At 43.5% G+C, this 26,698-nt stretch overlaps 3 protein-coding genes and 1 non-coding gene across 4 annotated transcripts; 2 read left to right on the top strand and 2 right to left on the bottom strand.

The window, feature by feature from the left end:
• The first annotated feature begins 9,666 nt into the window (after positions 1-9,666).
• On the top strand, positions 9,667-17,301 carry LOC125515021 (RRP12-like protein). Its single transcript, XM_048680432.1, is given in 20 exon segments — positions 9,667-10,312; positions 10,474-11,005; positions 11,120-11,374; positions 11,982-12,073; positions 12,237-12,434; positions 12,541-12,732; positions 12,813-13,034; positions 13,436-13,602; positions 13,699-13,792; positions 13,892-13,948; positions 14,046-14,066; positions 14,068-14,175; positions 14,271-14,342; positions 14,769-14,882; positions 15,087-15,248; positions 15,339-15,467; positions 15,757-15,858; positions 15,978-16,054; positions 16,207-16,329; positions 16,455-17,301. Coding segments are annotated over 20 exon segments (3,819 nt in total). The 5' UTR covers positions 9,667-9,769; the 3' UTR covers positions 17,014-17,301.
• Positions 17,302-18,300: 999 nt separating this feature from the next.
• On the top strand, positions 18,301-20,511 carry LOC125512746. The gene is made up of 6 exons (XM_048677838.1): positions 18,301-18,425; positions 18,523-18,639; positions 19,259-19,420; positions 19,514-19,570; positions 19,653-19,799; positions 19,891-20,511. Exons 1-6 carry the CDS (start codon positions 18,333-18,335, stop codon positions 20,236-20,238), a joined length of 924 nt encoding a protein of 307 aa, XP_048533795.1. The 5' UTR covers positions 18,301-18,332; the 3' UTR covers positions 20,239-20,511.
• Positions 20,512-20,952: 441 nt separating this feature from the next.
• LOC125517830 lies at positions 20,953-21,113 on the bottom strand. Its single transcript, XR_007287831.1, has one exon. It is a non-coding gene; the product is annotated as a U1 spliceosomal RNA (small nuclear RNA).
• Positions 21,114-21,837: 724 nt separating this feature from the next.
• LOC125515022 (dnaJ homolog subfamily B member 6-like) lies at positions 21,838-25,854 on the bottom strand. Its single transcript, XM_048680433.1, has 6 exons — positions 25,547-25,854; positions 24,939-25,032; positions 24,677-24,750; positions 24,534-24,596; positions 23,458-23,745; positions 21,838-22,311 (listed from the first exon to the last, which is right to left on the bottom strand). The coding sequence occupies exons 1-6, from the start codon at positions 25,679-25,681 to the stop codon at positions 22,168-22,170; spliced, it is 798 nt and encodes a 265-aa protein (XP_048536390.1). The 5' UTR covers positions 25,682-25,854; the 3' UTR covers positions 21,838-22,167.
• Positions 25,855-26,698: the final 844 nt, after the last annotated feature.

Here is a 26,698-nt window from a genome sequence, read left to right on the forward strand (position 1 = left end):
ATCACATCATTCTCCTAATGATGTGATCCCGTTAATCAAATGACAACTCATGTCTATGGTTAGGAAACATAACCATCTTTGATCAACGAGCTAGTCAAGTAGAGGCATACTAGTGACACTCTGTTTGTCTATGTATTCACACATGTATTATGTTTCCGGTTAATACAATTCTAGCATGAATAATAAACATTTATCATGATATAAGGAAATAAATAATAGCTTTATTATTGCCTCTAGGGCATATTTCCTTCAGTCTCCCACTTGCACTAGAGTCAATAATCTAGTTCACATCGCCATGTGATTTAACATCAATAGTTCACATCACCATGTGATTAACACCCATAGTTCACATCGACATGTGACCAACACCCAAAGGGTTTACTAGAGTTAATAATCTAGTTCACGTCGCTATGTGATTAACACCCAAAGAGTACTGAAGTGTGATCATGTTTTACTTGTGAGAGAAGTTTAGTCAACGGGTCTGTCACATTCAGATCCGTAAATATTTTGCAAATTTCTATGTCAACAATGCTCTGCATGGAGCTATTCTAGCTAATTGCTCCCACTTTCAATATGTATCCAGATTGAGACTTAGAGTCATCTGGATCAGTGTCAAAACTTGCATCGACGTAACCCTTTACGATGAACCTTTTGTCACCTCCATAATCGAGAAACATATCCTTATTCCACTAAGGATAATTTTGACCAATGTCCAGTGATCTACTCCTAGATCACTATTGTACTCCCTTGCCAAACTCAGGGCAGGGTATACAATAGGTCTGGTATACAGCATGGCATACTTTATAGAACCTATGGCTAAGGCATAGGGAATGACTTTCATTCTCTCTTTATCTTCTGCCGTGGTCGGGTTTTGAGTCTTACTCAACTTCACACTTTGTAACACAGGCAAGAACTTCTTCTTTGACTGTTCCATTTTGAACTATTTCAAAATCTTGTCAAGGTATGTACTCATTGAAAAACTTATCAAGCATCTTGATCTATCTCTATAGATCTTGATGCTCAATATGCCAGCAGCTTCACCGAGGTCTTTCTTTGAAGAATATTCCTTTATGCTTTGCAGAATAATTCTATATTATCTCCGATCAACAATATGTCTTTCACATATACTTATCAGAAATGTTGTAGTGCTCCCACTCACTTTCTTGTAAATACAGGCTTCACCACAAGTCTGTATAAAAATATATGCTTTGATTAACTTATCAAAGCGTATATTTCAACTCCGAGATGCTTGCACCAGTCCATAGATGGATCGCTGGAGCTTGCATATTTTGTTAGTACCTTTAGGATTGACAAAACCTTCCGGTTGCATCATATACAACTCTTCTTTAATAAATCCATTAAGGAATGCAGTTTTGTTTATCCATTTGCCAGATTTCATAAAATGCGGCAATTGCTAACATGATTCGGACAGACTTAAGCATAAATACGAGTGAGAAACTCTCATCGTAGTCAACACCTTGAACTTGTCGAAAAACTTTTTGCGACAATTCTAGCTTTGTAGATAGTAGCACTACTATCAGCGTCCGTCTTCCTCTTGAAGATCCATTTAATCTCAATGGCTTACCGATCATTGGGAAAGTCAATCAAAGTCCATACTTTGTTCTCATACATGGATCTCATCTCAGATTTCATGGCCTCAAGCCATTTCGCGGAATCTGGGCTCATCATTGCTTCCTCATAGTTTGTAGGCTCGTCATGGTCAAGTAACATGACCTCCAGAACAGGATTACCGTACCACTCTGGTGCGGATCTTACTCTGGTTTACCTATGAGGTTCGGTAGTAGCTTGATCTGAAGTTACATGATCATCATCATTAGCTTCCTCACTAATCGGTGTAGTAGTCACATGAATAGATTTCTGTGATGAACTACTTTCCAATAAGGGAGCGGGTACAGTTACCTCATCAAGTTCTACTTTCCTCCCACTCACTTCTTTCGAGAGAAACTCCTTCTCTAGAAAGGATCCATTCTCAGCAATGAATAACTTGCCTTCGGATATGTGATAGAAGGTGTACCCAACATTTTCTTTTGGGTATCATATGAAGATTTACTTCTCCGATTTGGGTTCGAGCTTATCATGTTGAAACTTTTTCACATAAGCATTACAGTCCCAAACTTTAAGAAACGACAACTTAGGTTTCTCGCCAAACCACAGTTCATACGGTGTCATCTCAACGGATTTAGATGGTGCCCTTTTTAACGTGAATGTAGCTGTCTCTAATGCATAACCCCAAAACGATAGTGGTAGATCGGTAAGAGACATCATAGATTGCACTATATCTAATAAAGTACGGTTATGACATTCGGACACACCATTACACTGTGGTGTTCCAGGTGGCGTGAGTAGTGAAACTATTTCACATTGTTTTAACTGAAGGCCAAACTCGTAACTCAAATATTTTACTTCTGCGATCATATCGTAGAAACCTTTATCTTTGTTACGATGATTCTCCACATCACTCTGAAATTCTTTGAATTTTTCAAATATTTCAGACTTGTGTTTCATCAAGTAGATATACTCATATCTTCTCAAATCATCTGTGAAGCTCAGAAAATAATGATACCTGCCACGAGCCTCAATATTCATCGGACCACATACATCAGTATGTATGATTTCCAACAAATCTGTCGCTCGCTCCATTGTTCCGGAGAACGGAGTCTTAGTCATCTTGTCCATGAGACATGGTTCGCAAGCATCAACTGATTCATAATCAAGTGATTTCAAAAACCCATCAGCATGGATTTTCTTCATGCGCTTTACACCAATATGACCTAAACGGCAGTGCCACAAATAAGTTGCACTATCATTATTAACTTTGCATCTTTTGGCTTCAATATTATGAATATGTGTATCATCATGATCGAGATCCAACAAACCATTTTCATTGGGTGTATGACCATAGAAGGTTTTATTCATGTAAACAGAACAACAATTATTCTTTAACTTACATGAATAACCGTATTGCAATAAACATGATCCAATCATATTTATGCTCAACGCAAACACCAAATAACACTTATTTAGGTTCAACACTAATCCTGAAAGTATAGGGAGTGTGCGATGATGATCATATCAATCTTGGAACCACTTCCAACACACATCGTCACTTCACCCTTAACTAGTCTCTGTTCATTCTGCAACTCCCGTTTCGAGTTACTACTCTTAGCAACTGAACTAGTATCAAATACTGAGGGGTTGCTATAAACACTAGTAAAGTACACATCAATAACATGTATATCAAAATATACCTATGTTCACTTTGCCATTCTTCTTATCCGCCAATTACTTGGGGTAGTTCCGCTTCCAGTGACCAGTCCTTTTGCAGTAGAAGCACTCAGTTTCAGGCTTAGGTCCAGACTTGGGTTTTTCACTTGAGCAGCAATTTGCTTGTCGTTCTTCTTGAAATTCCCCTTTCTTCCCTTTGTCCCTTTACTTGAAACTAGTGGTTTTGTTTACCATCAACACTTGATGCTTTTCTTGATTTCTACCTTCGTTGATTTCAGCATCACGAAGAGCTTGGAATCGTTTCCGTTATCCCTTGCATATTATAGTTCATCATGAAGTTCTACTAACTTGGTGATGGTGACTAGAGAATTCTGTCAATCACTATTTTATCTGGAAGATTAACTCCTACTTGATTCAAGCGATTGTAGTACCCAGACAATCTGAGCACATGCTCACTAATTGAGCTATTCTCCTCCATCTTTTAGCTATAGAACTTGTTGGAGACTTCATATCTCTCAACTCGGGTATTTGCTTGAAATATTAACTTCAACTCCTGGAACATCTCATATGGTTCATGACGTTCAAAACGTCTTTGAAGTCCCGATTCTAAGCCGTTTAAGCATGGTGCACTAAACTATCAAGTAGTCATCATATTGAGCTAGCCAAATGTTCATAACATCTGCATCTGCTCCTGCAATAGGTTTGTCACCTAGCGGTGCATCAAAGACATAATTCTTCTGTGCAGCAATGAGGATAAACCTCAGATCACGGATCCAATCCGCATCATTGCGACTAACATCTTTCAACTTAGTTTTCTCTAGGAACATATCAAAAATAAAACAGGGGAGCTAAACGCGAGCTATTGATCTACAACATAGATATGCTAATACTACCAGGACTAAGTTCATGATAAATTAAAGTTCAATTAATCATATTACTTAAGAACTCCCACTTAGATAGACATCCCTCTAATTCTCTAAGTGATCACGTGATCCAAATCAACTAAACCATGTCCGATCATCACGTGAGATGGAGTAGTTTAAATGGTGAACATCACTATGTTGATCATATCTACTATATGATTCATGCTCGACCTTTCGGTCTCCGTGTTCCGAGGCCATATCTATTATATGCTAGGCTCGTCAAGTTTAACCTGAGTATTCCGCGTGTGCAACTGTTTTGCACCCGTTGTATTTGAACGTAGAGCCTATCACACCCGATCATAACGTGGTGTCTCAGCACGAAGAACTTTCGCAACGGTGCATACTCAGGGAGAACACTTATACTTTGATAATTTAGTGAGGGATCATCTTATAATGCTACCGTCAATCAAAGCAAGATAAGATGCATAAAAGATAAACATCACATGCAATCAATATAAGTGATATGATATGGCCATCATCATCTTGTACTTGTGATCTCCATCTCTGAAGTACCGTCATGATCACCATCGTCACCAGCGTGACACCTTGATCTCCATCGTAGCATCATTGTCGTCTCGCCAATCTTATGCTTCCACGACTATCGCTACCGCTTAGTGATAAAGTAAAGCATTACAGCGCGATTGCATTGCATACAATAAAGCGACAACCATATGGTTCCTGCCAGTTCCCGATAACTCGGTTACAAAACATGATCATCTCATACAATAAAATTTAGCATCATTTCTTGACCATATCATATCACAACATGCCCTGCAAAAACAAGTTAGACGTCCTCTACTTTGTTGTTGCAAGTTTTACGTGGCTGCTACGGGCTTAGCAAAAACCGTTCTTACCTACGCATCAAAACCACAATGATAGTTTGTCAAGTTGGTGCCATTTTAATCTTCGCAAGGACCGGGCGTAGCCACACTCGGTTCAACTAAAGTTGGAGAAACTGACACCCGCCAGCCACCTGTGTGCAAAGCACGTCGGTAGAACCAGTCTCGCGTAAGAGTACGCGTAATGTCAGTCCGGGCCGCTTCATCCAAAAATATCGTCGAACCAAAGTATGACATGCTGGTAAGCAGTATGACTTATATCACCCACAACTCACTTGTGTTCTACTCGTGCACAACATCAACGCATAAAAACTAGGCTCTGATACCACTGTTGGAGAACGTAGTAATTTCAAAAATTTCCTACGCACACGCAAGATCATGGTGATGCATAGCAACAAGAGGGGAGAGTGTTGTCTATGTACCCTCGTAGACCGGAAGCGGAAGCGTTAGCACAACGTGGTTGATGTAGTCGTACGTCTTCACAGCCCGACCGATCAAGCACCAAAACTACGGCACCTCCGAGTTCTAGCACACGTTCAGCTCGATGATGATCCCCGGACTCCGATCCAGCAAAGTGTCGGGGAAGAGTTCCGTCAGCACGACGGCGTGGTGACGATCTTGATGTTCTAACGTCGCAGGGCTTCGCCTAAGCACTGCTACAATATTATCGAAGATTATGGTGGAGGGGGGCACCGCACACGGCTAAGAGAACGATCACGAAGATCAACTTGTGTGTCTAGAGGTGCCCCTGCCCCTGTATATAAAGGAGCAAGGGGGAGGCCGGCCGGCACTTGAGGCGCGCCAAGGAGGGGGGAGTCCTCCTCCTAGTAGGAGTAGGACTCCCCTTTCCTAGTCTAAATAGGAAGAGGGAAGGGGAAGGAAAGAGAGGGAGAGGGAGAGGGAAAGAGGGGCCGCGCCCCCCTCCCCTAGTCCAATTCGGACTCCCCATGGGAGGGGGGGCGCCACCTCCTGGGCTGCTGCCCTCTCTCTCCCCTCAGGCCCACTAAGGCCCAATACTTCCCCGGGGGGTTCCGGTAACCCTTTCGGCACTCCGGTTTTCTCCGAAATCACCTGAAACACTTTCGGTGTCCGAATATAGCCGTCCAATATATCAATCTTTATGTCTCGACCATTTCGAGACTCCTCGTCATGTCCGTGATCATATCTGGAACTCCGAACAACCTTCGGTATATCAAAATATATAAACTCATAATGAAACTGTCATCGAAACCTTAAGCGTGCGGACCCTACGGGTTCGAGAACAATGTAGACATGACCGAGACACGTCTCCGGTCAATAACCAATAGCGGAACCTGGATGCTCATATTGGCTCCCACATATTCTACGAAAATCTTTATCGGTCAGACCGCATAACAACATACGTTGTTCCCTTTGTCATTTGTATGTTACTTGCCCGAGATTTGATCGTCGGTATCTCAATACCTAGTTCAATCTCATTACCGGCAAGTCTCTTTACTCGTTCCGTAATACATCATCCTGCAACTAACTCATTAGTTGCAATGCTTGCAAGGCTTAAGTGATGTGCATTACCGAGAGGGCCCAGAGATACCTCTCCGACAATCGGAGTGACAAATCCTAATCTCGAAATACGCCAACCCAACAAGTACCTTCGGAGACACCTGTAGAGCACCTTTATAATCACCCAGTTACGTTGTGACGTTTGGTGGCACACAAAGTGTTCCTCCGGTAAATGGGAGTTGCATAATCTCATAGTCATAGGAACATGTATAAGTCATGAAGAAAGCAATAGCAACAAACTAAACGATCAAGTGCTATGCTAACGAAATGGGTCAAGTCAATCACATCATTCTCCTAATGATGTGATCCCGTTAATCAAATGACAACTCATGTCTATGGTTAGGAAACATAACCATCTTTGATCAACGAGCTAGTCAAGTAGAGGCATACTAGTGACACTCTGTTTGTCTATGTATTCACACATGTATTATGTTTCCGGTTAATACAATTCTAGCATGAATAATAAACATTTATCATGATATAAGGAAATAAATAATAGCTTTATTATTGCCTCTAGGGCATATTTCCTTCACGTTGACCATTGCCGTTGGTGTTGGCATTCCGTCAAAGAAGACGCGGGGGGGGGGCATGGTGCCCGTGCTTGCTTTCTTTGCATCTTGGCGGATGACCGGTCGCCGCTGCTGGACCCAGGCGTGACGTTGAGATCGATGACGGCCGCGGGGCGCGGTGTGGATGGCACGAACAAGCCCATGTCCGGCGACCCCGAGAAACAGGTCTGGCCGTCGTGCCTTGGCGGAGGAAAGCCAGGCGACATGGGCGCGGTCCGCGACTGGCAGTGCGGAGGCCGGGCGACCAACGAGTATGTGCTCGCCCTACTGACGGCCGCTGCAGGAAACCCGGACGGACGGCCCATGCCAAGAATGAGGAGGGTGTGCGCTTTGTTGACGAGGTCCTCCTTCTCGTCGACCGCGGCCTTGCGCCGCGCGGCCTCCATCGCATCGCGTTGGGCGGTGAACTTGGCCGCGGCGGCATTGACCTTGAAGACCGCTCTCCGTTCCCTCCTCTTCTCCGATTCCGCGTCCAAATTGGCGATCTCCTCCGGCGTGCACTCTGATCGCGGCTTCTTGGCGCCTTGGTCGCCTTCTTCTTCACCTTTGTGGGCGGGTCGACGGCTAGGCCGCCGGAATTTGGTGGGGCGTCGGCCATGGACGAGGCATAGAGGGGGCGGCGGGAGGGACGCGGGAGGGTTTGGGGAAATGACGCCAAATAGGGCGGGGGGGTTGGTTTCTCCCACCGACAGGCGGGCCAGGGGAGGACAAGCGCGCGCGCCCCGCCCGTCCGCGCGCTGTCCGTTTCACCCCAAAACCGGCGCAAACTTGGGTCGGGGATGGGTCGAAAGAGGACACAAAGCGGACACAAGTCCGTCTGCGCCCGCGCGCTGGGCCGTCTGGTTTGTCCGTTTACCCCAAACGGACGGGGGCGGACAGGATAGGGTCGCGCAGTGGAGTTGGCCTAACATGATCATAGATGACAAGTGGGAGCAGCCACCAAACTATCGCTATGCAAATGAGGGGAACAAAATTAAATACCACCATTTAAGCATAACGACATATTGAAAACCATGCGGGTCATGAACAACTTTGTGATGATCTAGTTGAGCATTTGTGGCTGCTTCATGGTCAATAAACTTCTTCGTATTATGTTCTATTTCGAATGATTTGTACCATTTTGTTATGTTTGAATTTCAATTCCAATTTCAAACCAAATTTCATAAATTGTTGATTTAAAATTATTATCACATATGTGTGCCTGATATAACATTGTTCAGATTATTATGGTGATACTATAGATATGAATCTGCCATCTGTATGCTTGTTTAATGCAAAATGTATGTCATTTGTATGCTAGTTTAATGGGGAACAAAAAAAATAGATATTAGGGGAAGATGTTTATAGAAACTAAGAAAATACCTCACCAAACAACTTCTCGTAAATTTTATGGATGTCGTCATCCTGTAAAACTACTTTTACGGGGAGTTTTTACATGGGTTGTTGGACATGCTCTTAGATTTGTTTTCATGTGTCTATCATCGACACAAAATTCTTTTGTAGTGACTGATGAGGCATGGGTCGCTAGTGAAATGCCTGCAGTGACTTCAGTCAGTTTAAGATCACAAAATTTATCGAAGAAATACACATGCTTTGTTGTAAATGGTACTTGTGTGTAAGTGTCGCTGTTGTCACTTTACTCACATTTTTATTCAACCACTTGTACCCATGATTTTGTGAACAATATGTTTCAAACTTTCTTTCTATGCTTTGGAATTCATGAAATTCCACATATGTCCTTACAAACTAGTCCCTTAAAATCGATCCCTATTGGGGACCCATACACCCGAGCTCCCAGGGCACTTTTTGATGAACCCTATAGTTCTTGTCGATGACCCGAGAACGAGCTCCTATTGGTGAGCTCTTGTTGAAGATCGATATTGTTTTAGAAAAAAGGCGCAAGAAGCTAAATTAATAAAGCCATCATGGAGATAGTTAAACATGATTGTTGTTGTCATACACTCTCTTAGAGTTTTTTCTACAAAGACCGAGTAAAATGCCGAAACACACATTCACACAAACACACCACACAACCCCTATTGTGGATGGATCAAAGATTGGCAGAGTCATCACTTGTACCTCGCTATCTACAATAACATCTTCTCCTATTAAAAGATAATACCGTCTTAATAAAACACACAGAGGTTTGACCCTACCATGTTCAAGGTACACTCATCTCCCTAATCATCCAATCAAAGATTCATTCCCAAGAATCGGAAGAGTTTATTATCACTAGTTGCACGATAAAAAAATACCTAAAAAGAGAGTGCATGCTTAGTAGTCGGATTGCATAGGTCGGGGGTTTCAACCTCCTTTTCGAACAAGAAAAATAATAGCAGTAGGACGCCCGATACGCAAAATTCAAGTAGTTTTTTTTTTGGAACAAAAAAGACAAATGCAAGTTTTTTTTAGTAGTTGTGTTACGGGCTGGTTTATTTCCCCTCTGGCCAGCCCATAGCCCACACAAAATGAAATCCCCCATTTGATGTGCATCCAGCCCACTGATCCCTCCCGAAAGGCCCACCCACATTCGCGCCCCACGAAACAAAACGAGCCAGCCCGTCTCCCCCAACCTCCCCAAAACCCTAGCGCCTCCTCCCCCTAAAAGCTTCGGCCGCGCGCGCCGCTCCGCCGCACGCCCGCCACCGCAACCATGGCCGACGTCGACATGGAGGAGCTCCCCCAGACGCCCCGCTCGGTGGCCGGCGACGACCCCGACCTCTCCCTGTTCTCCGGCGAGGCCGACCTCGCCGCGGCCATCCTCGCCCGCCTCGGCGCCTCGCGGCGGGAGGACGACGAGCACCTCTGCGCCACCGCCGCCTCCTTGGCGCAGACCGTCAGGGACAGCGGCCTCCCCGCCTCCACCGTCGCCTACTACGGGGCGGCGGCCGCCGCGCTGGGCCCGCTCGCGCGCGCGGGGCCCGCGGCCGCCGACAGCCACGTCGCGGGCGCGCTCCTCGCGTTCCTCTCCGCGGCGATCCCCGCGCTCCCGACCGCCGTGGTGCGCTCCCGCGGCCGCGAGGTCGCTGACGACGTGGCGCGCGTGCTCGAGTTCCCCTCCACGCCCGACTCCGGCGTGAGGGCCGGGGTGAGGTGCCTCGCGCACTTGATATCCGCGGGAGACAAGTCCAGCTGGCAGGCGGTGGAGCCGCTCTACGCCGTGGTGCTACGGCTCGTCACCGATGATCGGCCCAAGGTAAACTACCATCAATTCTGAGTTGAAAATTGGTGGCTTACAGTCTTATCGGCACATCTAGTATAAGATTATGCCAATGATTTCCGCGGTACTCAGTCCAAAATGCAAGTGTTTGATCAACATGTTGAAGATTATTCATGGTTTACTTTAATGGGCTGCAGGTGAGAAATCAATCTCATTCTTGCTTGCGAGATATTCTCCTGAGTTTTCAGAGAAAAGCTATTTTGGTTCCGGCAAGTGACGGAATCGCAAGATGTTTTGAACGACTTCTGCTGCTTGCTGGAGGATCCAATGATGCAAACACTGGTTCAGCAGCAGAAGGACCCAAGGGGGCTAAGGATGTCATACATATGTTAGATGCTCTTAAGTGCTGCCTTCCTCTCATGGCATCCAAGCCCTCCAATACCATCTTAAAGTATTTTACAGCACTGTTGGGTCTGCGTCAACCAATTGTGACAAAGAGTATATTGGAGAATCTGCATGCTGTTGGTGACAGCCCAACTGTGCAGCTTAAACCTGATATGCTATTGGATCTCATGTGTTCTCTCGGGATGTCAGTCTCCACTGAAAGAAAATCCGGAGATGAACTCGCTTCAATCGCACGGCTTCTAAATATTGGCACTAGAAAAGTTTATAGTCAGAATAAGCACATATTTGTTGTAAAGCTCCCACTAGTGTTTACTTCACTTGGAGGTTGGTGATTTTCATAAATTTGGCATTTCTAAGTTTATTGGCATTCCTTGGTTGTTATGTGTTACTTACAAGTTACAAATCATATTAATCTCTCTCTTCCAAATTATTTCTCAGATATATTGGCAAGTGAATTTGAAGAAGCTAGATTTTGTGCGGTGGAGACTTTCAAAGGATTAATAGATAATTGCATTGATGAAAACATGGTGTCTCAGGGGATCGACCAGATTAAGGCTAGACATCAAGGGGTGAGATCTAACCCCACAGTCATAGAGAAGATATGTGCTATCCTGGAGGGCTTGCTAGATGTACGCTGCAGTGATGTATGGGACAAATCATTTCTTGTAATTTCATTGGCATTTGATACGTTAGGTAAGTATACCGCTGTTTTCATCCTTATCTTATGTGTTGGCATTGTGTTGTTAGTCTTAAGTTTCTAATGCTTTGTAACTCTCATTAGTTGGCACTTGGCAATGCTTGGCTTGAGGCTTTGTTTGCAGTACTGTAGTATTTTTTTAAAGCGCCTATTTATTTTTGCAATGCAATGGTATTTGAAGGATCTTCTATAGTGTGACAACAAACACTGGACCTAAAGCAAGCCCCCCCCCCCCCCCCCCCCCCCCCCCCCCGCGCGCACCACACATACACTTAATTCCAACAGAACATAGCAACCACAAACTCACCGTAAAATTGGTCTGCATTAGTTCTGTGATAATGGTGGTTGTAGATCTGGTTTTTATTTTCAGCAGCTTACCAATAATGGACCGCAATTGATCTTTCTAGTTTTTGGTGTCTCATCTGGTCATGGAGATGCAATTAATCTTTCACCATGCTTCTTGTCGGCCATTGCTATGCAATTATTTCTACTTGATTGTTTTCTGATAAATTGGACAATATTACTTTTTTTTACTACTGCTAGTTAGTTGCTTGATATCAAGCTGTCTCAGTTCCTGAACTCATTTCTCATGGGAAACAATAGGAAAATCTTCATCTGATCTATTGCCAGAAGCACTTAAGAACCTGGCAGACATGCAGAACATGTCTGATGATGACTTTTCTTTCCGGAAGCAGGTATTTCTGTCTACCACACATGCACTTTGATCTTGCCAAAACTTATGCCGCTTAAGATTTTGCTACGGCCTATGAGCATAGACGTATAGTCAATATATAAAGCTGTAGCCTGTAAACTTGAATGTCATCTGCTGGTTCACCTTCAAATGCTTCTATTTTGCAGCTCAATGCATGTCTTGGTTCAGCAATTTCTGCAATGGGGCCAAAGAATGTTCTTGACATTCTTCATATTCAGTCAATATCTGTTGAGAATGAATGGATTCTCCCTATTTTAGAAAGGCACATTGTTGGTGCTAGTTTACAGTTTTTCTTGAGAGATATTCTGGGCATCGTTAGAGCTGTAGAGAAGAGTATTCCCAAGGTATACCGGAAATAAAGATCTTTTTTATGCTTTAACAATAAAAGGATCAAGCCATTCATTTTTGAACTACAGCCTGATAACGTTTCCAATATCTGCAATTGACCAGCTTTTGAAAGACGATAAGCTTTTCTCCGCCAAGAGAGCAGAGGGTTATGTGTATTCACTTTGGTCTTTGTTACCATCTTGCTGTAACTATCCATGTGATACTTCAAGCAGCTTCAGAGTTCTACAAAATGTTTTATGTGACACTCTCCAAAACCAGCCTGACTTGCGTGGCATCATTTGTTCCAGTATTCAGGTGCTTCACATCGCCTCTGTTCAAGTTACAGTGAACTGCTATTTAATTTTAAGTGTCTTTCTGACTTGTGTTCGTTTTAGATTTTAATCAAACAAAACAAGGAAGCTTTGTCAATCACTAACAAAGAGGACATTCTTGTTGATGCTGAATTAAGCAAATCTGAAAGAAGAGCAAAGGAACGCTATACTAAAGAGTCAGCTGAGGAAAATTTGAAAGAAATACGTGCTTTCTCTTCAAAATTCTTGGAGATATTATGTTCTATATTCATGTCATCCTCAAAGGACGCTATTGGATTCTTACAGGTATGCCATTGCTGTTTGCAATATATATATGCTGTCATCTTATTGTGGGGGCTTGATCCGATTGTTGTACTCTTTGTGAATATCATGGGGCTTGATCCATGTGGGTTATGCAATTTTTCTCGGAGTTGTTTGATTTTTCTTTTTAAGTTGTGTCTTTAAAGTGTAAATTTCCTGTAAGATACACTGATAGATTATCATTTGAATCTATCACTGCTAATAGTCAATTATATTTTTCGACCAAAAATGAATCAAGGCTAAACTAAGTCTCCTTATTTTGTGGAGTGCAATTCCATCATTCCATTATGAATTTCATGTTGGATTGTTTCATTGACTGACTGCATTTCATTTATATTGCTTGAAAGCATGTAACTTACATGGCATTGCCCTCTTTGTTCGACCAGCCTGCGATAAGCGAGATAGCATCCATATCAGACAAAGATGTTGTCAGCAAGTTCTTCCTTGATGCAATAAGAAAGTTGCTGGATGCCACAAAAGCTGTTAATGCGCAGCAAGTGAATGACGGTTCAATGCAGATTGACGATAATTCCAATACAAATAACATGACAAGGTTTCACGGAGTTTAATTTTTTCTCGGTTCTTATCTGTGCATCCTAGATTCCAGTTTAAGTCCAGTGTTGATTTCCAAACTTGATTTGAATTTCAGGGCCCTCCTTTTAGAATTTGCAGCTTCATTAATGCCTGGATTGGATGCAAAGTCTATCAATGTGCTATTCAGTTATGTAAAACCTGCAATTAAGGTACATATATGGTTTTCATGCAACTTATGTTTGTCTTCTCCATTTAAGCAACATGTTATGTAAATTGCTTGTACCTTGCGCTTTTTTTTCCGGTTTTAGGATAGCGACTCAATGAATCAAAAGAGAGCATACAAGGTCCTCTCAATGTTACTTAAGGTTTGTTTTTGTTTTCAGTTAGTTAATTTATATTAACAATTGCACGAAACAAGAAAAACAACTTCTGAACTTTTTTCTGTATGCTTGACTATTTCAGGATGCTGAATTTATTGAGAGGAAATTTAGATGTCCTGTTGGAATTGATGATTTTGTCATTGCCATGCCAATTTCCATCAAAGCGGTACAGGCTTGAATGCCTGCATCACCTTATTGTTTACATTTTGAAGGTTGGTAAAGCAGAAACATCAACACAGTTTATGAACAAATTTACATCTCTATCTGGGAGAGCATTAACAAATGTGCATCACTTTCTTGTCTGCAGGATCCATCGAAGCTTAGGAAGAGGGAAATTGTTAGTTCATTTCTCACTGAAATACTTCTTGCCTTGAAGGAGGTAACGGAAATAGTGTATTATACATTGCACTGCATTATCAAATATCAATGTAGCCAGGAAGAAACTTTCTATAATGCTCAAGTAGCATGTTGCCAATTTGTCATTTTTGTTTCTTATTCCCTTTGAAACACAATACATAATTACAGCTTCCTGTTATTACCTAAGGCTGTTCTTTTGTTTTATTGAAACAAAAATAGATGAAAGTGAGTTTTTCTGTTCAGAGTAGAGTACAGATATTTGTTTACTCTAGACCTTACTGCTTACATTGATCAAGTACTCAAGTGTTGAATGGCATAGTTCTTTCGCTTAACTCTTGCTACTGAAGCAATGTTCATTTTTTCTGATAGGACAACTTCTGAATGTACTCATGTGGTACAGGAAAGTCAGATGTGAGATTAATGGTGATGCGTTTATGTTTCTTCACAGGCTAACAAGAAAACCAGAAATAGAGCTTATGATGTGCTTATTGCAATTGGCCATGCTTGTGAAGATGCTGAAAATGATGGGAGGAAGGACAGCTTGCACCAGTTCTTTGACATGGTACTTCAATGCCATTATGCATTTTAATTTCAGTTTTTTTTATGGGAAAATTCGACCACTTGAGCACTATGATGTTGCAATTTGGCAACCTAGCATTTTCCGGTGTGCTCAGTTGTTAACCCTTGATAATTGGGATCTTTTCTCCCTCTATACAACAAGATGTGATACATAGTTTGGTTTAACTTTGTCAGCTTTCATGTTTAGGTAGCTGGTGGTCTAGCTGGTCAAACTCCACATGCGATTAGTGCTGCTGTAACTGGGTTAGCTCGCTTGACCTATGAGTTCTCAGATCTTATTGGAGTAGCTTACAAGCTCCTCCCCTCGACTTTTCTCCTTATGCAGAGGAACAACCGAGAACTTGTCAAAGTAAAGTCATAACACACCTCCAGTTCATGAATTTAGCTAATCAATAATTTCATCTCAAGCTCCTTCAACTAACATTGATATCGTGGCCAGGCCAACTTAGGCTTTATCAAAGCATTGGTGGCTAGATCTAAAGCTGATGTGCTTCATGAGCACTTGAAGGGAGTCGTTGAGGGTTTGTTGAGCTGGCAAAGTGATAAGAAGAATTCTTTGAAAGCGAAGGTATTGTTCTATTGATTGATTGTCTGTGATGAAGCGCTGTTTATTTTTTACTAGGAATGTGCTATTAAAAAAATCAATAAATGCCTACTTCCGCATGTTAGTATTTTACTCTGTCTTTGCTGTTGTCCTACTTTATGTCAGGAAAGATAAGACAAGTGTTTGGGAAATAAATGCACATTTCTGCATATTAATGAACTCTTATCCTTTTATTTGAGCTTGCTTGTAATTTTCACTCTTCTTATTATTAGGTTTTTGAGCCTGCTAATAACTCCACTCGTTTTATTATTAGGTCAAGTCACTTGTTGAAATTCTCGTGAAAAAATGTGGTTTAGATGCAGTAAAAGCTGTGATGCCCGAAGAACATATGAAATTGCTCACCAATATCAGGAAGGTAAGTTCAGTTGTGATACAAATCTGCAGAGTTCCAACAAAAGCTTCAGAGAGAAAAGAAAATAATGACTTCTCCCTCTTATCGTGTTACTTCTACCATTTGTTTGCAATGTTTACCAGATTAATGAGCGTAAAATGAGGAAGGGCAATTCGTCTGAGGATGGGGAGGCTATGTCCATGGCCTCAGGAGCTACAAGGTATTACTGGCACGATAATGCCATAATTTAGTGCCATCTGTTTTTTTCTGAAAAGTCGTGAGCTTAGACAAAAACAAATTTTGTTTAATCTAATTTAAATCCAAAGTATCTACATCTTGTGTTCAACTGATTGATCCATGTTTTGACTGCAGGCAAAGTGGATGGAATCACACACAGATGTTTTCTGATTTTGGAAGTGACGATGAAGACTCGAATGGTCCCTTTTCCAAGCAGCATAGTCTTGCTTCTCGTAACGGATCAAAAGCTTCAACACGGTATGTGCCATGTCATTGCCGTGCTGAAAAGCTGCCTCAGAAGCTGAAACAATTGCTGTGCTGAAAAGCTGCCTGAGAAGCTGAAACAATCATAATTGTTTGTATTTGCTTTTATTCACATCCAGGTCAAACCGAAAGCGTCAAGATAAGAACTTGCAGGAAAAGATCATTGATCACTCGACTGGTGAGCCCCTAGATTTACTTGACCAGAAGACAATGCGGTTGGCTCTCAAATCAACAGGAAAAAAGAGGGCTGCACCTGATGTCGACGACGACGACGAGATCGAGATGGACCCCGAAGGCCGTATGATCATTCGTGAAGAACGGGAATGGCGTAAAAAGAAGCCCATTGTCTCGCATGACGAGGAGGCTGATGACAAGACCTCTGTCAGAAGCCAGTCAGTGAAGAGGAGGAAGGTGGCCAGCACTGGCTGGTCCTACACCGGCCATGAGTACACCAGCAAGAAGGCCGGTGGTGATCTCAAGAAGAAAGACAAGATGGAGCCATATGCTTACTGGCCTTTGGATCGGAAGCTGCTCAACCGCAGGTCAGATCGCAAGCAGTCGGCACGCAAGGGCATGGCTAGTGTCATGAAGATGGCGAAAAGGTTTGAGGGGAAGAGCGCCTCGGGTGCCCTCGCAGCCAAGAGGACACAAAAACACAAGCAGAAGAAGAACAAGTGAGTAGAGGAGACGAGGCTGTAGGAAATTTTTGTAACTGTACAGTGAGGGTTTAGCTAGCACTAGCTGCGCTTGTCGTGGCGTATTTATGCTGCTGCTGTTTCTCTCGGTTTTTCCCGAAGGAAAATTTTGACTGCTTCCCCGGGCTTTTTCCTGAAGGAAAAACTTCAGTTTCTTGTTCGCAAGATATATAGTTTTCTGTATCTTAGGATTTTGTACTTTCAGATTCAGATCGACTGAAACATGTTGTAGTTTGATTGATGGTGGAATGTAAAATCTTGCAATTTGCCATGTGCTGCTAGTTTGTCTAGTTTGTCAGCCAAGAGGACCTCTCTGCCATGGACGGTGGAGGGCAGCCCGCCGCTCCCACGGTGTGGGAAGATCTGAACCCGCCTGCTGAGGGAGAGCCGTGGCTTCCAAAACAGCTCGAGCTTCTCCACCTAGGCGGCGGCAAGTTTCTCATCGCTAAGACCTTTACGGAAGGAGAAAGAGGAGGGTACTTCTCCGTGCTCACCGGGATAGAGATGATGGCTGGCGCCGGTGGTGATGACCGGCAGCAGACCCTTCAGATGGTCAAGCACAAGTGCGCACGTTTTGTCTTCACGGATGAGCACATCGAGTGGGTGCTCTGACTCTGAGTGAAATGAATAATCTTGCATCCCTTCATGTTATTGTCTGTCGCATTTGCGAGAATGTTGCTCTGGACCATGGTTTTTTACCTGAAGGAAAATGTTGACCTTTTTGTGTTTGCAAGATATAATTTTCAGTATCTTGACGCTGTTTGGTAGGAGTATTTGTTAGATTGGAACGTGCTGTAATTTCAATTTGATGATAACTTGTAAAATCTTGAAATTTGCCATCCTGCCTATGCTGTATTCTAATGAGAATCTAAGATGCTTATGTGTACATATATAGGATATAGCTGATGATGTTGTGCATATTCGGACATAATTGCAGTTGATGTAGATGCAAAGATTGTGCATATGGTACCCAAATGACTTGGACAGTGCAAGATACAGTAGGAAGACACGTGCGTGCTCTCGTATTTTTTTAGTACTTGTAAGAGTTCTAAACGCCAATCAAATATTGGGCATTGTATTAATTGTGCAAACCAAATATTTTGCATTAATAATCTCCATTTTATACCAGAGTGCAACAGTACATTTTTTGGGGACTAAGTAAATGCAAATAAAATCTGCTAAACTATAGTCATAAATATTTCAATAACCTCTTGGTTTCAGGTTCCATTTAAAGGGGGCCGAGCTAAGCTCTTCCCCTGGAACAATTCTTGCAGCTCATTCTCTGGTGGTTTGAGACTGATCATGGGTAACAACTTTAGTCTCTTCATCCTGGCTCTGTGCATTCTGCATCTCACCCGTGGCATACTTGGAGTTAGACCCCATGCTGGAAATCAGGTGCGTGCGTTTCAGAAATTCCCAGCAATATTGATGCGTAATTTCAAACTTGATGCATGCATGGTTCAAGATCAAACGGCCTAATATTTTATTTCAGGAGGAGCTTGGTGTCTCTGGTGGCAACTTAAAGCCAATCAACCTGAAGATGGATGGTTTGGATCCACCTCCTGCAAATGTGTCAACGTTCCCTAATTATGGCGTCAGAACTTCCTATGTGAGTATATTAACCCCCTCTGGTTTGAGTCGTTTCCGGCATCAACAGACTCAAGTACATAACTTTGAAGCTGACATTATCTCTTCTTTTTTGTGGGGACGATGACAAAGTAACAATATTTGAGACAAATTACTTATACAATTACCCACGGTATTCAACCTAAACATGAACACGAATCATGGTTGTCACTAACAACCTAGATATAGGATGACTGCTGATTATGCCAAACCGCTTATTAAGGAAACATGTCACCTTTCGTCTAAAAAATAGATAAAATGATCTAAACCATTAGGTTTAATCTGCATGGGGTTGTGATGTTGTTTTCAAGTGTGTTGTTGGGGTGAAACTAAATCACGCTGCACTTAACATGATCCACCATGTCAATCTTTTAGCAGATCCATATCTGAAGTTACGGGAATAAATGTTTGGTGTGCACACCCTAAATATCCAGATGAAAACACAAACGTCACAATAAACCAAGTTGTTACAAACATTTAAATCAGACTATAGCTATCGAAATCGACACAAGTGGAGAAAGTTTTTATATAAATATCCTCTACCGTACCAAATAGAGCATAATTACATTGACATCTTCAAGTAAATTCCTTTTTTTAACCAGGATGCTGCATATAAAACACATGTGGCACGGGATTACTATGGGATTGAAGCTACAATCGACGTATATGGTCTCTCTTTGCGTCAAGATCAACACAGTGGGGCTGCCTTGATTATTAAGAATTCGAAAGCGTTCGATCGTAACATGATTGTTGTTGGATGGCATGTAAGTCACTTCCATTTATTTTTTATTTAATTTTCTTACTATGTGTGTATGGTAATACAAGCATGTTCCCAACTAATTTTACTTAATCCACAGGCTTATCCATGGCAGTATGGTGGTAATTCAGACACTCGCTTTTTCACTTACTGGACGGTAAGAACAACACGTCATGCATTTCAAAAAATGCATTGGGGTAATTTCTCTTGTTGCTAATTGCTTCAAAATTGTTTCATAGAGCGATAACCAAGGATGGACGGGCTGCTACGATTTAACCTGTCCAGGTTATGTTCCTGAGAAAGGTGCCATAGTGCCAGGAACTAAACTGAGCCCCGTTTCGAACCCCAATGGAGCCAAGCAAACCATCAACCTAAAAGTTTTCAAGGTAAACATAATGTATCTTTATCTTGCAATATGAATTTGTACAAAGTTGCAATTCCAGGCCAACCAAATTTCTGGTTTCGGAGTTTGTGTAGGACAAAGCAACGGGAGACTGGCTTGTGCACTGTGGGTTCGGGTCGAAGCCAAAGTTAATCGGTCGTTTCCCGAAGACCTTGTTCACCACCTTGGCCGACAAGGCAGATGAGATACAAGCCCGAGGTTTTGTGCTGACTCAAGCTAGTCTTTTGGCCCCGATGGGGAGCGGTTTCCGTCCCAGCAACGTGAAAGCTGCATCATTCAGCAATATCATGTTTCTGGATCAAGATGGCAAGAGGTTCCGAGCCCCGCAAGATTTCACGCCCTACATGACGAACGACAAGGTGTACACCGTGTCCCAGATCAGCCCCAACGGCAGGTTCACATATGGCGGGCCGTCTAAATGATGCTATTTGTTCACGGTCGATGTCTGGTTTGCTTGGACCACATGTAACGTTTGAGATATGACAAAACTTTCTTTGATGTCACATTTGCTTGTTATTTTTTCTCGCAACGCTGGCCATTTCGAAGTGATACGCTGGCTGCTAGTTTAAAAGCTGGATCGACTCCAACAAATAAGAAAGTCATTGTTTCGAGTAGCAAATACATTCCGTGAAAAAAAAGTGGTATAAAACATTATTTTTAGATTAATGTTGGTGTTGTTGAGTTGCTCACTCATAGTAGAGTGATCTGGTTAAGAGACAGGCGGCAAATAGGCAAAACATCTACCTGATCTGCCCTGATTGATGTGCAGTCAGACTGAAAATGTTTGCCCTCTGAGGCTGAGTGCCATTCATAGTCTGGCTAAGAATTTCTGATTGCTTGGATAACACAAATTTACATCGATTCAGAATCTGTGACGAGATAGTGCATTGGTGACTGTGAAATAAAGTGATTAATATCACTGGATCATGCTATCAACTATTTGGAGGATCGGGAATGAATTAAACTTTGGCAAATTTACTTGGTCGAATTTGCAGGTGTAAAAAGTGCAGCGAACACTGAATCAATCAAAAATCCAATGCCCAGGTAACGACAGGAGAAAAAACGATCTCCAGAACATTCTACCAAACTGTCCTTGCTAGAGAGCAAAACAGGTGAAAACTTTATATTAAGAATTGGCAGGGGCCGCGCGAACGCGTACCCCCTCTACCACAAATTATAACGTCCATTCTCCCACTTGGGGAGATGGTAAGCCAGCGCATCCACCAAGTGCAATGTGGATCACTAGCCTAGGCCACGGCCCTTCATGATCGGCCGTCGACCCCGTCCAGGTAAGTATGTTTCAAGGTTGCACCATGACTTGCTTATATAGCCTGCTCCCCGTCCCTTTCTCCTCACGTTGGCGAGGTGGTACTAAAAAGAGCGCCATGGTGCAGCCGTTTAGTTCAAAGATTAGTGGGCCTGATACTTCTATGGGCTTTCAGTGGTGAGGCCCGGCCCTTTGCTTCAATGGTCAATTTCAAACGGGCTGGGCACATGCATCCACGCGCGGTCGTATGTTCTTCATTCAAGGGCAGTAGCATTTGAATGAAATTCAGAAGAAAAAAAGTTGCATTTTGTAAGAAAAAAGGGCAGTGGCATTTTCTTCATGTCGCCATCTGTATATCAATTACAGTAGCTGCCCGGACTGTAACCAATTATTCCACTTCCAAAGCCGCTCCGTTTTCACTGAGATTATTCACACATATTTGTTTTGGTTCAGGGCAACCATCATCATTTTTCCCGGCCTAGCGTCTTTGTGCCATCATCATTTTTTCAAGGTATATTCAAATGTGCAGGTACTGTTGAGGTTGCTCAGTTGTTGACTGATAACAGAGTGATCTAGTTGTAAGACAGAACAAGTAGGAAAAACATCTATCTGATCTGCCCTGTTTGATGGGCAGTCAGACTGAAGATGTAAATGCTACTCCCTCCGGCCCATAATATAAGATCATAGAACCGATCTTATATTATGAAACGAAGGGAGTAAAACATTTGCTCTTTCAGTGCCATGCCACTCATAGTTTGGTCAAGTTATCCCCACAACAAGGAGCCTTCTCCCTCCATCATAATAACAATGAACACTGAATCAATCGAGAATCCAATGCCCAATTACAACAACACAGCGGCACAAACCGAGAAAGAAGAATGCGGTAACATCAATGAGTCTTACACGCTAGGTTCTTTTACAAACCTTCTAAGGGGGGCCTACATAGCCTTCGACGAAGCAACCCCCCCTCGTTGTAACAGCTTCCGGCGCTGGCGCTCTACTTGCCGGCTGCAGTGTGATACTGAGTGACCATTGACATGGTCAGGACATAAGGTGACAAAGGACCAGATGGTCGCATCGAGGGTCATACTACTCTGGGCTGCTGCGGGCTCAGCATCTCGTCCTCGGACGAGACATCGTGCTTCGAAGACGGCTTCTGCTTCTGCCCGTTTCGTCTCCTGCTGGTGTTCCCGCCTCGCGCCTTTGGCGCTTGCTTGGCGTCGCTCCTCTGCAGATAGACAAGTTGAAATGGTCAGCTTGGAAATGTCTAGCACAGATACTGTTCAGCACTCCACACAAATTAGTTAACCTCATTGCAGAAAACTAAGTGAAGGATTACACAAAAACATAAATATTCTTTTGTCTGTTATTGGTTACTAAACCACCAGGACATCCGAGACCAACTGTCGTGTGTTGTGCCGTACGCCATGGCAAGTTGAGCCAACCAGTGTCAACCAGCACCGCTACTTTGGAGATTCTTAAAGAACAATAGAAAATACAGAATATCATCAGATAACAGATGCGGCCTCATCATGAAGCATTCAACTGGTTGGCAATTTAAGGTAGCCAAAACAAGTCAGCAACAGCACCATACAATGTAGAACAACTTTTAAAAAAGGCGAACGTTATAATAAAGCAAAAAGGTCATGTGGGCCACATCTATCTGTTTAGTTGCTAAAAAGCCATTATCCCACTGGAAATTTGCAAATTTCTCTAAATCACATAGACCATGAGACAAGAAGTCACATCATGTCAATACAAAAAAGCCTATCCAAAGCCAATTTACATACGCGAGAAAAGTAGCTCCGCGGACTGTTCTACCATGTGAGCCACACTAAAGAGTAAAGACAGTGATGTACCACTAATGAATCATTCCGAAGACCCTACCGAGAAACCCCATAGCTGATAAGCAAGCCCTCGTGTGAAGAATACATCCAGTGGTGGAGCTAGATTTTGCACCACTTGGTTGGTGGTCCATCCAGTGCAAAAAGTTCCACCGGGGCCCTCCACGTTTATTTTGGCCAGAATGTTTCATGATTATGGCGATGAAATTCCTAATTAGCTTAGAAGTGAACGTCTAGTGGCTTCCACAACCTGGGACCCTGTAGGCCCCTATCACCATCCAATGCAGGTGAACGAACCTGCACAAAGACCAAAAGGTCGCTACCTATCTAACTAACCCTTTCTCATGAATGGCTAGTCATGCTGGACAATGGAAAAGGTACCCAAAAGCCAAAAGTAGGACGAAGGATCGTTGCAAAACACCTACATATTCCAGTATACGAGGTTATGCTTGGTATCTGATGCTGAACTTATTAAGCAAAGCTAACACACCAAATTGACAAAGAAATAGGGACTTGCAAGGGATACTTACCCCAAAACAAAACTCAGGCTGGCCGTAACCCGCACCCGCTTCCCCAGCTCTTGGAGGCTTCCCAGAGCCCATTGCTGACGAGCCACGCTTGTTAATGCCGTTACATGAGGCTGCTTCTGCCTCTGTAGCTAGCGGAGGTGGTGGAGATGGCGACGAGGAAGGGGAGGTCGAGAATGTTTGGAACGGGTCATGATGGCCCTTGGCAGGTCCATTGCAAAATCCCGAGTCAATGTCAGACTGGAACATGTCCACAAACAGCTGCTGCAGCTCCTCAAAGCTCTCCTGCCTCTGCAAATCCAAAGGCTCATTGTTATTGTCATGTTTTTCCTTGGATGAAGAGAGTCCAGGAAAAAAACATATCGTTTTATAGTTGATTCCAGAAAAGTTCACCCAAGTTTCATTTTTGGTATCCAAGAAAAACCATGGAAGATATGGAACTCCAACAATCCTTTTCCAATACATACATACTAAAATCATTATCTTTTTAAGCTACTGAAATCTTTCAAGTAAACCTAAGCAAGATATTAATGACTCGCCCACTCATATTTGGACAACTTTGTTATGTTTATTGACGAGTTTTTCAATGGACAAAGAAATATGTATGCAAATCATTATAGTTATGCTGTGAAAAGTAAAAAAACTTAAAATTTTCACTTTATGCTTAGCTCAGAATTTTGCAGCAGAAAAGCATACCCCGCCCCATGCCAACAATTTTTCCCATGATAGCACAAAATTCTAAACAAATAGCAGCAAGATTCTTGTAGAACAAATAAAACTTGACAAGGGCTCCAAGAACCCAAAAGGAGAATGGGTTCAGTCCAAAAACAGCATTTTTTTTCATCCATGTTAGAGGATACGGTGACGAAGAACAAAAATAACTATTTTTTCTTCCTTTTCCTAGTTCTTCTTCCAAGCCCAGGATAAACATTTTACGAACAACGAAACAGATAAGATGATGGTTAGCGAAGTATGGTGATAAAATCAGTGTCGAAACCCAAAATAACAAAGATAGTGACAACTAATGCTAGATCACAAAAAACATCTAAAGCAGAGACCGTGAAGCGAATGGTTCTTACCGCTGGCCGTGTCTGGCTCATCATATGGGCCATCTCACCAAGGAAGTCCCCCATCCCCTGCATCTGCAAAACAATAGCAGAAAATGTCACTCACACTATAAGCAATACCGGCGGAAAGCCCGATTACAATGCGCGATCCTTACGCTGTCGTCGCTGTCTTCTTCTTCTTGGTACACCCCTACGTCGTAGAGGAACCGCTTGTTGGCATCGGAGAGGACTGCACAAGAACAACAATGGATAGGGAGCACGAGGGCTCCATGCGATAAGTTTGCCAACTAGCTTGCTAGATCGGTTCGGCGGGTTAATCAGTTTGTTATTGCAACATGTAAAAAGTGATGTGGGGTGGATTGTGAGCACATAAATATGGGGGGAGAGGGTTGAGGTAGAGGCAAGGAAGATTGAGACCGGAATAGGCGCCCTGGATCTCCTGGAACTTCTCCTTGGCCTCCTCCATGCGCTTGGTGCCGCTGGAGGACGAGCATCTGTCCGGATGCCATCTCTGCAACAGGTCACAGATCAAGAAGTTCAGCTGAATTTACAACAGAAAGAAGGAAGAAAAAAACAGAGCAGTTTCAGAGTTGGAACAGAGCAAAACTTGGGAGGAATCAAGCAATGTTCAACGAGTACGGAGATGGCAGGGCAGGCGAAATACGCCAATAATTGGCTACAGGCGTGGCGTCCGGGGATCTAAATCACCGGATCGACGAAGATCACGAGCGCCGGCGCAAACTCGCGTAAAGTATGGGGCGCAGACAGGACCGCAGCGCCGTTGGGCTACAGGAATACGAACGAACTTTGGCGCCAACCTCCAATTTCCAAACTCGAGATCGGCGACCGGTAATCATCCTCGCCGCCATGGCGCGAGGCGCAATCAACGGCGGCGCCTCCCCGATTCCCGGCCGAATCGAGAGCGGAGGGGGCGTACCACGTAGATGCAGAGGAAGATTTGACTAAGAAAACGCGGAAACGTGCACAGCGGAGGAACAGAGGATGAGGCCGTGATTCTCGCTCACCATGGCGAGCTTCCGGTAGGCGAGCTTGAGGTCGGCGTCGGAGCACTCCTTGCTGAGCCCCAGCACGGCGTAGAGGTCGCCGCCGCCGGGCGCCGCCGGCTCCGTACCGCCGCACCCGTCGCCGCCGGTGGCCATGCCGCGCGCGTCGCCGGCCGGAGGGGCTCGCTCGAGGGTGCGCGGGGGAGGAGGAGGAGGAGAGGGGAGAGGAGAGGAGGGAGGAGGAGGTTCCTGGTGTTTCCTTCCCTCTCTCGGCTCAGGTCGCTCCTCTCCTCCACGCACTGCCTGCCCCTGGAAGCCTCTGGAAGCACGGCCATCATGCCCACTTGCCCCTTTTTAAAACGCTTTTTTTTTCAACCTGCGAATTTCTCCTTCTGGCTTTGTTTTCACGCCTTGGCGCCTTGCGAAAAGGCGACGCAGTGGCCTTCTTGCTTCCAAAACCAACTTCGGCCTGTGGAAAAAATAATATTACCTCGGCACAAAAATTCTTGTTTAGATTTGTCACAGTTAGCAGCGTTGCATATATATGAAGCGATTTTAGTGCTATCCGGTAAACCATCGAAAAAAGTGTCGTCACCGTTATCATACTTTCCTTTTAACTTTGGGTTTGCAAAGTTGCCAATAAATTGTGCATGCCTTCCACATCAATAGTAAAATTCTCCGAGTCGAAGAGGTATGTTTTCTTTGTGAGCGATATCCACCCTTCAAAGCTGGGTGATATGCACCCTCAAAAAAAAAAAGCTGGGTGATACGCCTAAAAACCGTTAGGTTTCCATCTCCAATGTACATCTTTGCATCAGCATGACACCAACACCGCGCTAGCCCATTTCCCTAGTAATGCATAGCTAGGACAATCGAAATGGCAAAGCTCGACCGGCAACGTTTATTCGGTTTTAAAGTGATGTGTATCATATGAATCTATCGATAAGTTGTGTCAATATGTTTTGTTTCATAGCTCTCGTTTTATGCTAAACCTCGTCATGTTGTTATGCCCACTCTTCAAGCACGAGAAACTGTTTAGGTGTATATATTGTGGACGAGAAACCGTTATGTTGTTGTTTAGGTCTATATATTGTGCTCTTTGAAAAAAAAAGCTTTCCTTGCAAGCTAGGCCCACTCGCCAAGCATGAGAAACCATTGCAGACTCCGCATGTT

Source organism: Triticum urartu, chromosome 6 (assembly GCF_003073215.2).
Source record: "Triticum urartu cultivar G1812 chromosome 6, Tu2.1, whole genome shotgun sequence".
Taxonomy (NCBI): domain Eukaryota; kingdom Viridiplantae; phylum Streptophyta; class Magnoliopsida; order Poales; family Poaceae; genus Triticum; species Triticum urartu.

What these genes read in the sequence shown, in the direction of transcription:
- LOC125515022 (XM_048680433.1), bottom strand. Translation starts at nt 25,681, where the DNA reads ATGGCCACCGGCGGCGACGGGTGCGGCGGTACGGAGCCGGCGGCGCCC. An exon ending in GATCCAGGGCGCCTATTCCG is followed by an intron (nt 24,751 to 24,938) that starts GTCTCAATCTTC and finishes GTTCTTGTGCAG; the next exon opens with TCCTCTCCGATGCCAACAAG. An exon ending in AAGAAGACAGCGACGACAGC is followed by an intron (nt 24,597 to 24,676) that starts GTAAGGATCGCG and finishes ATTGTTTTGCAG; the next exon opens with ATGCAGGGGATGGGGGACTT.
- LOC125512746 (XM_048677838.1), top strand. Translation starts at nt 18,333, where the DNA reads ATGGGTAACAACTTTAGTCTCTTCATCCTGGCTCTGTGCATTCTGCAT. An exon ending in GCTTTTTCACTTACTGGACG is followed by an intron (nt 19,571 to 19,652) that starts GTAAGAACAACA and finishes ATTGTTTCATAG; the next exon opens with AGCGATAACCAAGGATGGAC. An exon ending in TCAACCTAAAAGTTTTCAAG is followed by an intron (nt 19,800 to 19,890) that starts GTAAACATAATG and finishes GAGTTTGTGTAG; the next exon opens with GACAAAGCAACGGGAGACTG.